Source organism: Vigna unguiculata, chromosome 5, assembly GCF_004118075.2.
Source record: "Vigna unguiculata cultivar IT97K-499-35 chromosome 5, ASM411807v1, whole genome shotgun sequence".
Classification (NCBI taxonomy): Eukaryota; Viridiplantae; Streptophyta; class Magnoliopsida; order Fabales; family Fabaceae; genus Vigna; species Vigna unguiculata.
The window spans coordinates 41157824-41172068 of record NC_040283.1 but is presented as its reverse complement, the minus strand read 5'-3'; the positions used below and the strand labels follow the sequence as shown (position 1 = coordinate 41172068).

The 14245-nt window shown below is 29.4% G+C and overlaps 2 protein-coding genes across 2 annotated transcripts; both read right to left on the bottom strand.

The window, feature by feature from the left end:
- Positions 1-3386: 3386 nt before the first annotated feature.
- LOC114183848 (coumaroyl-CoA:anthocyanidin 3-O-glucoside-6''-O-coumaroyltransferase 1-like) lies at positions 3387-5021 on the bottom strand. Its single transcript, XM_028071003.1, has one exon. The coding sequence runs from the start codon at positions 4922-4924 to the stop codon at positions 3527-3529; it is 1398 nt and encodes a 465-aa protein (XP_027926804.1). The 5' UTR covers positions 4925-5021; the 3' UTR covers positions 3387-3526.
- Positions 5022-7949: 2928 nt separating this feature from the next.
- Positions 7950-9673, bottom strand: LOC114184191 (coumaroyl-CoA:anthocyanidin 3-O-glucoside-6''-O-coumaroyltransferase 1-like). Its single transcript, XM_028071464.1, has one exon. It carries the CDS (start codon positions 9643-9645, stop codon positions 8260-8262), a length of 1386 nt encoding a protein of 461 aa, XP_027927265.1. The 5' UTR covers positions 9646-9673; the 3' UTR covers positions 7950-8259.
- Between the last annotated feature and the right edge of the window lie 4572 nt (positions 9674-14245).

Below are 14245 nucleotides of genomic sequence, written 5' to 3'. Positions count from 1 at the left end.
GAAAGCAAAATAATAAAATGTGGAAAGTGGTTGCCCCACGTTTTACTGTGACACGTGAATTGCATAAAATTCTATCACATTGCATTCTCTTTTTTTTCGTAATAAGATGTTTCTTGCACTCATTAATTTCTAAGGGCTTGTGAAAGATATTAATGAAATGAGTGACATTTCTATGTATATAAAAAGCCTTTGGCTCAGTTCTAGTAAGAAACCAAATAATCTTAAAAGCAACCTCATCACAACGTGTCCCAAACTATAATTTAAATAGTAATTTATTGTCATATGAATTGGGAACACCAACATGATCATGACTATCTATGAGGAACATATAAAATGTGGAAGCACGATAAAGTTTTACCTAGACCCACTGTTATTTGTAGCATTTATGATAGATGTTGTCAAAGTACAAGGAAGATTTTTCTTCGTCAATGTTCAATAAACCATTATATCATAATCAAATGTAGAGAAAAGGAATGTCAAGATAACATTTTATTTAAGGAAATTGCAAAATTTTCACCATAAAAGCTCGTGGTAGTATGAATGAGACGATTTCAAAATGTGATGGTATCGCGTAGAGATAATATAAATTAGGGAGGAAGGAAAATGTTTTACTTGAGCACCACGGTGGGTGACAAAAGTTCTTACCAAATTTGGAGCGTTGACCTTTGTACAAGTGGCAAGATCCAAGTGGTGACTTGAATGCTCCCGATGACTAGAATCAAATACCTTGTTACTCAAAAGGGAAAGATCCACCTGCAAAAGACTAAGACTCTCTGATGCTCAAGTTAGTAAGAGAATTAAGACATTTGATCATAGTGAGTATGAGTATATGAGAGTGTGTGTATTCCTTGAAAATCCTAGATGTATTTATATGATCTTTTACGCTTTGGATCCATGTGACATAACATGTAATGTAATATTAACGAATTTCAATAAAATAACAATTTACCTTGAATAAATAATAATGGGGATACCAAACATTCTATAAATATTTGGTATAAAGAAATATCAAGACGTAATCAAACTACTGAGATTTATCATAATTACCATTAATATATGAATTTTTGCCTCAATAAATGTATCTTAGAATATTTTGTAGTCTTTTTGGAGATGGGACTAATTGAGCCTTATTAATATGCATTACTTAGCATCATTTATTGAGTCTTCTAATGAGTCAATTGACAAACTTGTCTAACTCATCTAATCAATATTCAACACCAATCACACTTTAAACATTCAACAAAAAAAATTTCAATACTCATATAAGATAGTTCATAAAAATACCAAATATTAAGCTACCTTTCATTATCTAGAATTAAGCTCATATCTCAAGTTAGATAAATAATTTGATTACTTGATTACAAAAAAAAAATAAAGAGGTTCATCTTGAACCCTTTTGAGTCTCATTTGATTAGATAACATCACATACATGCACGATTTTTTTAAACGACTCAAAAAGAGATAAAAAGGTGAACTTAATCTAATGAATATTTTAACCAACTAGGTTTGTAGAGTATTTTATACCAAGACTCACTACATGAAAACTATCAAATAGTGACAAATTTTATGACCAAAAAATATGCTTAAAGACCAATTTAGAAACCAATTTTCTAATTAGAGACTAATTTAGAGACCAATTTTTTTGGTAGACAAAACCTAGGTAGCTAATGTTAGTGACCAATTTAGAGACCAATCATAACTTTTTGAAACTATTTTAGTTACCAATAATTTTTAGTTTATAAATTGGTCACTATAGTGACTAATTATTTTTTGTCATTGAAATTAGTAATTAATCAAAGATTTTCTTGTAGTGACTACTATGGTGCACTTCAATAGGTGAGTAAATCGGTCAAAATCTTAAAAAGAATACAAAGAAAGAAAAATGATATTTTCTGGAGAGGTAACAAATTGTATAAAATAAAATCAATTAGCTGTTTTTTCTTATTTATAACTCAAGCTTTTAACAATAAAATAATTGAGTTTGATTTCTAAAGCATACTTCTATTCATTGCAAGGAAATCTATTATTACTAACCAATTTTAGTGATAAAAACTAATAAGCCACCACAGTGACAAATTTAGTTACCAATTTATAAATTAAAAATTATTCGTAACTGAAACAGTTTCTAAATATTGATCCCTAAATTAGTCACTATAGTTTATTAATAGAATACTAATATTATCTACTAAGGTTTTAACTACTAAAAGTATTGGTCTCTAAATTGATCAATAATAAAGCAAATTTAGAGACCAATTTTTTTTGTAGTTAATGTCAGTGATCAATTTAGAAACCAATTCATTATAATGACTAATTTAGAAACCAATTTAAAAATTATTTTAGTTACCAATAATTTATAGTTTATAAATTAATATCTAAATTAGTCAATAGTCACTATATAAATTAGTCACTATAATAACTAATTATCTTTTATCCTTAAAATTGATAATTAATAAAAGATTTTTTGTAATAACTTTTTAAGTATTTGTTAAACCATGCACTCATCTTTGTTGATTAAACACAAATATTATTAAAGCTATATCTTAATTTTAATCAAAAATTATTTTTTAAGCATGAATTCAATTATATAATGATTTATTACATACAGACTCTTTTAATTAGTTGAAAAAAATTATATCGTGTTATGCGTGGGAAAAAAAATCAACTATGTTTTCTCTCTCTCTCTCTCACCATGTTCGCCAAAAAACACATAAAACAAACAGATAAAACGATGATAAGAGAACGCATTCTGTCCTCCAATTATCTTGCAAGCTTTGACGATGAAATGACATACAAAAAACGACATATGACTTGCAATAATTAATACATAAATAGAATAGGAACCACATGTTTGGCAAAGTAGTGCTTACGATAGTATTAAAGAAATGTATTATGATACTTTAACTAAAAGTTTTTTTATAAAAGTTGACAAAGTTTATTTTTTTAAGATACATTAAATATTTCTTTCATCTTATATTAAGTGATTAAGGTGTTGCCACGTATATATTATAAAAATTTATTAATAAAATTTTGTTAAAAAATAATTTTTCTTAAGCTTCAAAATTTAGTCGGGTCGTATTAGAAATAAAGTTTAGTGTTAAAAATAATCAGTTTTATCGGTTTTAAAGATATTAGTTAAAAATTAAGATATCAATCTATATAAATTAATAAAAAAATAAATTAAGCATTTAAATTATTTAAATATTACATAACAAGATTCTAGTGTTTAAGAAAATTAAATTGTAAATCTATAATAAAGGAATTTTGTTGATAAATGGGTGATCCTCTCATGAATCAAGTGACTCAAGTTCAATTATACTAACAATTAAAAACTATTTTTTTTTTCTAATGCTGCCTATTCAAATTCATGTGTTTTAACTTCTTTTAACAACAGTACAAAGTCATTATTGGTCTAACTTAACAAGAACTACAAGCACATGACTCTAAAATGGAACAACAAAGAAGAGAATACTCAGACTGAAACAGAAAGTGAAAAAAATATAAGCTCCTGTTCCCATGAATGGTTCGCTCAGCATTTATTAATGTTATGGAGTTCTTTTTCTAAGTTGTTGTTGAACTTATTCATCTGCGTCCTTTCAAGAGCCAATCCAACCTCAATTCCTTCTTTTTCGTCTCTACATTCAGAAAGAGACATAAAAGCTGACGATTCAACATGCGCTACTTCACATTTCTTTGGCTTTCCCCAACCAAAATCAGACTGGTACACACCAAATTTTGGCGAACTTGCAATAATCAGCGCAGATTTACCTAGTTTCTCTAACTCTCTAGAGTCTGAAATCAAATTTTCAAACTTTCTCAAAGCATCACTCTTGAAATCTCTAATTTCCCTTTCAATAGCCTTTGCCGCAGCAACGATCCCATTTTCTCCCACTATCTCACTCCTCTTCATTGCCACCATGCAAGTAGCCACACAATTCCCAAAGTACGTTGAAGTTAACGAAAATTCAGGACAATCACGTGAATCAGCTGCAAATATCAAGAAGCACAGTTTATCAGAGTCTTGTGTGCTCTCCTCTGATCCAACCAAGCTTACCCAAATCAAAGAGCATGTTACAACAAAGGTTGATATGTGTAATGCCCCAGAATCGTAGACACTGAGTTTAAGGGAAACCCAATTCTTCAGTTTTTCAGTATGTTTACGGCTCAATACAACCGTGAAACGATACCGGAGCCCAGTAAACTCAGTTATTTTGGGTTCCATGATCGCAAATGCTTGAGAGTAAAAGAGCTTAAGCCCTTTAGGGTCTTTAACTCTTGTCCTCTCATGCGAAGGAAGAGACATGGAGGTTTCAGAGGGATCCAAGTCCCCTCTTGCTTTGCAAAGAGAAGCCCAAAACTTGATGAAATGATGAAGTGATTTGCCGTCGCCGACAACATGGTTGAAGGTGAGACAGATGGTGAAGCCAGAGTTTGGGAAAACCGTGACTTGAATGGTCATGAGAGGGAACACACGTGTGCCATCTTTGTGAACATGTGGAGGAGGCAAGGTGGGGATAAGAGGGTGCCAGTTTCGAACGTCTTGGGGAGAATGAGATGCAAGGAGAGTGAAGTCTGCGGTGGACTCTGCAACGATGAAGGAGAGAGAATCTCCATGAAGGTAACGAATGTGAGAAAGATGGGGTTGTGGTGGAACAATGAGATTGGAGGCAAAGGGGAAGAAGTGTTGGAGAGAGAGGGAAAGAGAGTGTTTGAGAATGGGAAGTGTTGTTTGGAGGAAGTGGTGTGTAGGATGGGGAAACTCATAGAAGAAGATGCGTTGAATAGGGACACGACAACAAAACCATGGAAGGTCGAAGAAAGTGAGGGGAAGGGTGGTTGAGGGAAGGGAGGGTGGTGGAGCAATTTGACATTCTTCTAATACCTTCACTGGCTTGTGATGGTTAATTTGGTTATCCATATGTAGCATCTAGACGGAGAAACAAAGTACTAGTTGTTGGGTGCTAATGGGAGACAATGAATCTATCATTCATGGTTTTATAAATTGATGGACATATGATGTGATTATAGAATAAAGATAAAAATAAATAGGAGATTGATATTTTACTTTTCTTAACAATATTTTAATCACAGTTTACGTTATTTATTTTCAAATTTATCCTTCATTACATTTTTTAGAAAACAATTACACCAAACTTGTAGACAACTTTGAGGTTATACATCATGAAAAAATTCACGTTGAAAACCCCCCAAAAGTTGTATACAATTGGTTAAACATTTACCAATAAAAATTAAATTGAATTGATAGAAAAATATGATTTAAACATTTATCTTTTTATTATTTTATATTTATAGATTGCTTCACTATTTTTATTTTATTTTAAATTAAATTATTTAAAAACAAATCTTTAAAATATAAAGTTAGATGAAAAGAAATTTTAAGTACAACTCAAATCAAATTATTAAATAAAATATTAATGTAAATAAATTTCGTCTCTCTAAAAAGTAATTTTAAATGAGTTATGTCAAAATATAAATTTTAAAAAATTAATATTTTACAAAATAACTTCAATCTCATATATCTAAATAAAAAATTAAAATATAGGGAGTCAAATTTTAAAATATTATCCCATGATTAATATTTTTTTACTAATTATTTTATTTTATCACTTGAATTAAAAAAACTTAAGTAAAATTAAAAAAAAAATTATTAAATTTATTTCCAAATTTTAATAAAAAATTAAATTTTAAGCATGAATTCAATTATATAAAGATTTATTACATACAGACTCTTTTATTTAATTGAAAGAAATTATACCATGTTATGCAGGGACGGATGTTAGGAGGGGGGAAGAAGGGGTGACCTCCCAAAGAATTTTGAATTCTTTTTAAATTTTATGTAGCCAGAAATTTTGAATTTTTTAAAAATTATATATTGTCGTCAAAAATTTTAATTTTTTTTTAAATTATGTGTAGTCAAAAAATTTCAATTTTTTTAAAATTATATGTAACAAATTTAAAATTGATGAGAATTAAATTAAATATCTTTTTATTTTTTTATAAAACACACGTTAATAAATAAAAAATACAAAATCAAATATAATAAAGAATAAAAAAAATTATTAATATATTTTTTATTTTGTCTCTCATTGTTTTTTTAGTTTTTTACATATTGTTCTTATATGTCACTTTCAATTGTTTTCATTTGTTTCAGAAGAGAAAAATACTCATTATTTCTACTCTCATTTCTCATTTGTTTTCTCTCAATTTTGAAGAAAAAAAATCTATAGTCTTCACTTAATAGTGAAATATTACTTTAATAATTAATATTATTTTTTTTTATCTCTCATGAGTATTTGTATAATCATGTTTTATGAATATAGAAGTAAATGTATTGTACCGTGTGTTTTTTCATAATCGATTTTTAATTGTGAATTGATTATCGTAGCTTTTTTTCTTTAAGTATTTACGTCTCTCAATTTTTAATTAGATTATGATAAATTATTTTGTAGTCTTAAACTTTTTTTTTAAAGTATACTGATGAAGAATAAAAAATAGAATCATTTTTCTTAAAAATGATAAAAGATAAGTTAGTTGTGAAAATGAAATCATGATACTAATAATTCAATTGTTCAATTAAAGGAGTCATTTTAACGTTTTTGCTAACAATATGGTTATTTACAAAAAAAGAAATAATATAAAATTATAATTCTGATTATCGAAGAATTTAAAAATTTTAAGGAAGGAAATACAATCTTTTAAATATGTTTAATTTTTTTTATAATTATCATTATACTAAATAATATATTATTTTTAGTCTAATAATAGTTAAATATATAAATTTAAAGTATGTTGTTTTGATTTAAAAAAAATATTATTAAAAGATCGGATATTGATGATATGTTTTGTAGGAAAAAAAATCAACTTTGTTATCTCTCTTATCCTGTTCACCAAAAGCACATAAAACATTGAGAAGAGAACGCATTCTGTCCTCCAATCATCTTGAAAGCTTTGAAGTTGAAATGACATACAAAAAACGACATGTGACGTGCAATTATTAATACATAAATAGAATAGGAACCACATGTTTGGCAAAGTAGTATTTACAATAATGTTAAAGAAATATAAAAGCTTTTAAATTTACGATGTGTATGCTTTTGCTGATGGCACTGTTATAACAGATTTGTTAGGATGGATTTGTCGGTGAAATTATGTTCATATGTACCAATTTAAAAGAGAACGAAAAAGTGATTCAGAAAATAATCTTTTAATTTTATCTTTAGAAATTTGAGTGGATGTATCACCATTTTATAAATATATTCCTATATATATAATAATTAAAATATTGTCAAAATTATAATAATTAATATATTAATATATCATAATTAATATATAAAATAATTAATATTTTTAAGTATATAATAATTAATAATAATAAAATTTATAAATAAATATGTAGAATAATTAACATTAGTTAAAATATTATTAAAAAATAATAATATATATAATAATTACTATTATTAATTTTTGTATAACTTTTTTTAGAATTTAATTGTATAACTTTTTTCACATTCATAAAAATGTAAACTTTTTTATTTTAAAAATTCATATAATTTTAATATGTATTAATTATTTGTAATTATTTTTATAACATCAAATTACAAAATTATTTTCTTTTTTCATCAAGGGTATTTTGGTAACTTTATAATTTTTATCTATTTTTATAATTTATTTTATCTATCACATCAATTAACTCTTTAACTAACTTTCATAAAATTTATTTTCAAATTCACTCACTTTACCATCTAAATTCACTTAAATCCACATACATATTCATTCATTCAAATCCACACAAATTCATTTTCACACTCTCCCACAAATCCTTCTGTACATAAGAACATACCCTTAATCTAGTCTTATCAGATCTTTCATCATAAATATATTGATGAAGAATACTAAATCAATATGTTTTAAAAATATATCAAGAAAAATCCAGAAAATTAGCAATGAATGGAAATTCTTGTTTACTTTATATTTCGCCTGATTTTTTAAACATTCTGCAAAATAACCTCTTAATTAAATATATGCGTTTACTTTTAGTTCAGAGCATACATTTAATTAAGGCCCCCAAATGCAACTACATATGTTTTAACCTCTTTTAACAACACTACTAACTAATTAATTGCTAAACTTATCAAGACCTATTACCGCATCACTCTAAACTGGAACAAGAGAGAGAAAAAACTACTCAGACAGAAACAGGAAATGAAAAAAATATAGGCTTCTTTCCCATGAATGGTTGACTCAGAATTTATCAATATTAAGGAGTTTCATTTCTAAGATGTTGCCGAACTTCTTCATCTGAGTCATGTCAAGTGCTAATCCAACCTCAATTCCTCCTTTATCATCTCTACAGTCAGAAAGAGAAATCAATCCCGGCGATTCAACATGTGCTGCTTCACATTTCTTAGGCTTTCCCCAACCAAAATCAGTCTGGTACACATCCAATTTTGGTGAACCTGCAATAACCAACACAGATTTACGTATTTTCACTAACTCTCTTAAGTCTGACATCAACTTTTCAGCCTTTCTCAGAGCATCACTCTTGAAATCTCTAATTTCCCTTTCAATAGCCTTTGCCGCAGCAACGATTCCGTTTTCTCCCACTATCTCACTCCTCTTCAATGCCACCATGCAAGAAGTCAGACAATTCCCAAAGTACGTTGAAGTTAACGAAAATTCAGGACGATCACGTGAATCAGCTACAAAGAACAAGTAGCGCAGTTCATCACAGTCTTGTTTGCTCTCCTCTGATCCAACCAAGCAAACCCAAATCAAGGAACATGTTACAACAAAGGTTGATATGTGAAATGCCTCAGAAGCGTAGATGCCGAATTTAAGAGTGACCCAATTCTTCAGTTTCTCTGTTTGTTCACGACTCAATACGACAGTGAAACGATACGGGAACCCATTGAACGCGGTTCTTTTCTGTTCACTAATTGGAAATACTTGAGAGTAAAGGAGATTAAGCCTGTTAGGGTCTTCAAGTCTATCTCTCTCATACGAAGGAAGAGACAACGAAGTTTCAAAGGGATCCAAGTCCCCTCTTGCTTTGCAAAGAGAAGCCCAAAACTTGATGAAATGATGAAGTGATTTTCCATCACTAACAATGTGGTTGAAGGTGAGACATATGGCGAAACCAGAGTTTGGAAAAATCGTGACTTGAATGGACATGAGAGGGAACACACGTGTGCCATCTTGATCAACGTGTGGAGGAGGCAAGGTGGGGATAAGAGGGTGCCAGTTTCGAACGTCTTGGGGAGAATGAGATGCAAGGAGAGTGAAGTCTGCGGTGGACTCTGCAACGGTGAAGGAGAGAGAGTCGCCGTGAAGGTAACGGATGTGAGAGAGGTGGAGTTGTGGTGGAACGATGAGATTGGAAGCAAAGGGGAAGAAGTGTTGGAGAGAGAGGGAAAGAGAGTGTTTGAGAATGGGAAGTGTTGTTTGGATAAAATGATTTGTGGGATGGGGAAACTCAAAGAAGAAGATGCGATGAACAGAGCGAGAACCTAACCATGGAATGTCGAAGAAAGTGAGGGGAAGGGTGATTGAGGAAAGGGAGGGTGGTGGAGCAACTTGGCATTCTTCTAACACTTTCACTGGTTCATGATGGTTGATCTGGTTATCCATATGGAGGAAGAAAGTAATAGCCACTGGGTGTTAGTGGAGACAATAAATATGTTGGTTTTATATTTGAAACCTTAAATATAAATAATTGGGACATGATACACGTACGCTCTTACGTGGCAGACAACTGTCGGACTAAAATTCGTAAGTGGTTAACAACAAATAATTTGAAGGAAAATGAAATTATTTAAAATTTGATGCATTGCAGTTGTGTGGGGAAATAATGGTTTAAAAGGGTTTTCAATTATGATTAATTCTATTGGACAGTTGGTTAAATTATTTAACTTTGAGAATCATCGTTAACGCCGTAAGAATTTAATAAATATTTCAGCATTTAATGGTTTGGGTGACATTATTTTAATAATCCTTGTATATATTAGGTGGGAAAAAAGTTGGGTTAATATAGCTGTAAAATATGGTTAATTCCGTTGAAAACTTAGTTGATTAGAAAGTTTTATCACTAAATTAACTTTAATTAAAATACTTTATGTTATCATTAAATTAACTTTATTTTTCTTAATTAAAATACTTATAATTATGAATAGTTACACAAAAAAGTTTTAATTTATTAAAACTTGTATTTAATAGATTAAACTTTTATAAGTTTCCATAAATTTAAGACTACTCTATTTCAATAAATTAAAACATACTTTTAATCCATTGATTTATGGATAAGTGACATTAACGAATTAACATATAGTTTTAATTCACTAAAATGGAGAATTTAATTGTACATAACTCTCGAAGTGTTTACCCCTAAGATAAACCTTTTGTAAAATAAAATCACAAAATTTAAGCAACTTTCTGAGAATTATTTTCTAGAAAGAACAGGTTCTTGAAGAAAATTTGGAAAGTTTTGAAGATCAAAATAGAGTTTGTGGTGTAAATTCAACGTGTACTCACCTGAATTAGTTCTAGAGTGTGCTCTCTTTGTAATGAAGTGACATTGTTCTAGTTTTTCTTTCTTTCTTTTTTTTTTGTTTTGTTTTGTGGGTGTGATTAGTTATTTCTGAATAGAGTTTGCAGAAGTAGTTCAATAATCGAGTGTTACTGATCCAGAAAACAATTCTTGTAGGGTGCAAAAAAGTTGTTCTTAATATTTCTTTAGTTCAGCGTGTTTTTAAAATTGTTATTAGTCGAAACTTTGTTAGTATTGCTTGGCAAACTGGATATAACTTTCAAAAAGAACTAGAATGAAATTTGTCTGTGCTATTATAAGACTTATTGCTAGGGTATAGAGTTTTGATATTATATATAAGTATGTTTACTTTCATCCATTTCTCAATTAAGAACCTCTCACGATTGTTCTATTATTTTTTTTTTTTACCAAGACAATTGTTTCATTGTGCAGAAAACTACCTCCCTGATTATTGGAGTAGTTAAGAAATATAAAGGTCTTTTTCATCTCTTTAGCAGTGAAAAACATGAGTAACATAGATTCCCCTCCTTTACATTCTAGTTTCATAAATAATGTTATTTTTGTAATCTGTGGCACTTGGTCTCCATCCAATAAAATTTTTCACCATCTAGCTTCTCAATATTCTGATATTTCCTTTACTCCTGTTGATGTTTGTGATGCATGTGCATTTGCTAAACAAAAACGTCTGACTTTTTTCATTAATCATACTAAAACCATTTCTTTTTTCAACTTATTCATGTTGATATTTTGGGTTTAATTTCTACTACATCTATAGATGGCTACCAATACTTTCTAACCATTGTAGATGATTACAATTGTTTTACTTGGATTTTGCTTTTAAAACACAAAAATGATGTTAAAAACATGCTTTAACAATTCATTCTTTTAACATAAAACCAATTTGCTTGCACTCTTGCATTCTTCATAAAGCATCATGTGTTGCTACTCCTAAACAAAATGGCATTGTTGAGAGGAAACATTATCACCTTCTAAACGTCAGAAAATCTCTTCTTTTTCAAGCCAAAATTCCCAATTTTTTTGGTCTTACTCCTTAAATCTTGGTGCCCATATTATTAATAGACTTCCAACACCCTTTTTCAATAAAAAATCTCCTTTTCAACTGATTCACTCTGTTAAACCAGAATTTTCTAATCTCAAAGTATTCTGGTGTTTAGCTTAAGTTAGTTCTACTGTTACTAGTAAGCTTGATTCCCGTAGCTCTAAATGCATATTTCTTGAATATAAAACTGGCATTAAAGGTTATGTTTTGTATGACATGCATTCCAAGTCCATTTTAGTCTCAAGACACGTGATTTTTCATGAAAATGTTTTTCCCTACACTTCATCTTTGCTATTGCCTGACAACCCTACAAATGATGAATTTTCTTATGTTACCCTTTTTTATTTTCCTTCTTATGTACCAGTTTCTACTATAACAAAGATTACACAATAGATAATACCCCCATTCTTGTTTCTGATAATATCATGCTTCTACTGCTGGTCAAAAGGTTTCCCTTAGATCTAAAAATTGACCTACATATTTAAACCACTATTATTGTGGTACTGCTACTGTCGTCCCTGATTCTTTCTCTACTCCTTATCCTATTCACTTGTTTCTTTCATACAATAAATGCTCTCCTAACTACACTTCTTTTTGTCACAATATTTCTACATCTTTCAAAGAAGCTAACAAGTTTGAATACTGACAACAAGTTATAAACCACGTTCTACACCGAAACAGATGGATCAATTGGACCTTGGTTTCTCTTCCTCGTAATAAAAAGTCTATTGGTTGCCGTTGGGTTTACAGGATCAAGCACAAAACAGATGGATCAATCGATAAATACAAAGCCCGTTCAGTGGCAAAGGGTTTCACTCAAACCTAAAGAGTTGATTACTATGAAACTTTCTCACCAGTGGTCAAACTTACTACTGTACGCCTTGTTCTTGCTTTAGCTAGTGCAAATAATTGGTTTCTTGACCAATTAGATGTGGATAACACTTTTCTTCATGGTGACTTGACAGAAGATATTTACATGAAGCCTCCACTATCTGATCTGGTCTATAAACTTCAAAAGTATGTTTATGGTCTCATTACTTGTTTCAAGATCTTTATGTACACACCCTACTCTGTTTTTTGTGATAATAATTTTATTATTCACATTATCAAGAATCCTTCCTTTTATGAAAAAACCAAGTATACAGAGATTGATTGCCATATTGCAGGATAGAAGATTATTAAATGTCTTATCAAACTTTTTCATGTTCCTTCCAACTTCCAAATTGTCCTTCCAACTTCCAAATTGTCGGCTTCTTTACAAAATCTCTTCATCCATCTATTTTCAAGACTATTCTATCCAGGTTAAGCATGCACAACATTCATGCTTACCTTGTGAGAGAGTAATAAAGATATCATAGATATCTTCTTCTATTATTTTTCTGTTTTTCATTCTATTAGTTTGTTATATAACAACTGTATTCTGTTACATCTTGTATATAAACCTTTTGGTTTGTACTCTGTTTGTAAAGACAGTGGTTTTCACATTAATGAGAAATTCCTTTTCATGCACTTTGTCTAGCACTGTCACTTATTTATGTGCACTTAATTTTCCTCATATTTTCCAGACGGTTTTAATATATGTATATAAAGTTGTCAAAATAGGTTGAAAACCGCAAGTCAACCCGATCTACCATAAGTTCAGGTTGGGTTGAAATTTTTTTACAAATTTTAATACAGGTTAATTTTTGACCCGGCCCACATAGAATCCGGCTCACCGGAGTTGAACCCGTGGTGAGCCGGATTGACTCACCAACCCACAAATAAAGGGTCACACAAGTGTTTTTTATTATGTTGGGTTTTGTATTTGAGTCGGGTTAAGTTACTTTTTATAACACATTGGTATTTTTTTTTTTGGTTTGTAGTTGGAGTTTAACATCCTTTTGGATTATATTTGGATATTATTGAAGTTTACTTAGATTTTAATCAGAATTATAATTTAGTTTTTTTTTTTAGATTGAAGAAAAAAATTGTATTTTTTTAATTAAGTGAGTCGGTGAGCGAACCCGTTTAACCCACCAACCCGTGGTAGGCCGAGCCGGGTTCAAATTTTTTTAGCTCGCCTAATAAATGAATCGGATTGGGTTAGCTCACTGAGTGACCAACCTATGATGGTTCGAATCGAACTGGACCGGATGATCTGTTTTGACAAATATATATATATATATATATATATATATATATATATATATATATATATATATATATATATATATATATTATTGATTCAAATAATATTAAATTTAATTATTTAAACAGAGTTCATCTGTATCAAACATATATTCCATAACTTAAAAGACGTATTTGTAATAGCGACTATTCTTGTCCATTCATTTTTTTTCTATATTAATTACAATGTGTTCTATTAATATATTTTTTATTGCCGGTAAAAAAAATGTTTTGATATTTCTATTAAAAAAGCAAATTTATGATTTTGAATTTTAATATAAAATTTATTGATTAAACCCGGAAATTTATTAAATTTATTTTTTAATTTTAATAAAAAATTAATTTGTAAACCTGAATTTGAATATATATATATATATATATATATATATATATAAAGATTTATTAATAACATTGACTCTTTTAATTAGTTGAAAAAAACATTATAACATGTTATTTAG

What these genes read in the sequence shown, in the direction of transcription:
- LOC114183848 (XM_028071003.1), bottom strand. Translation starts at nt 4,924, where the DNA reads ATGCTACATATGGATAACCAAATTAACCATCACAAGCCAGTGAAGGTA.
- LOC114184191 (XM_028071464.1), bottom strand. Translation starts at nt 9,645, where the DNA reads ATGGATAACCAGATCAACCATCATGAACCAGTGAAAGTGTTAGAAGAA.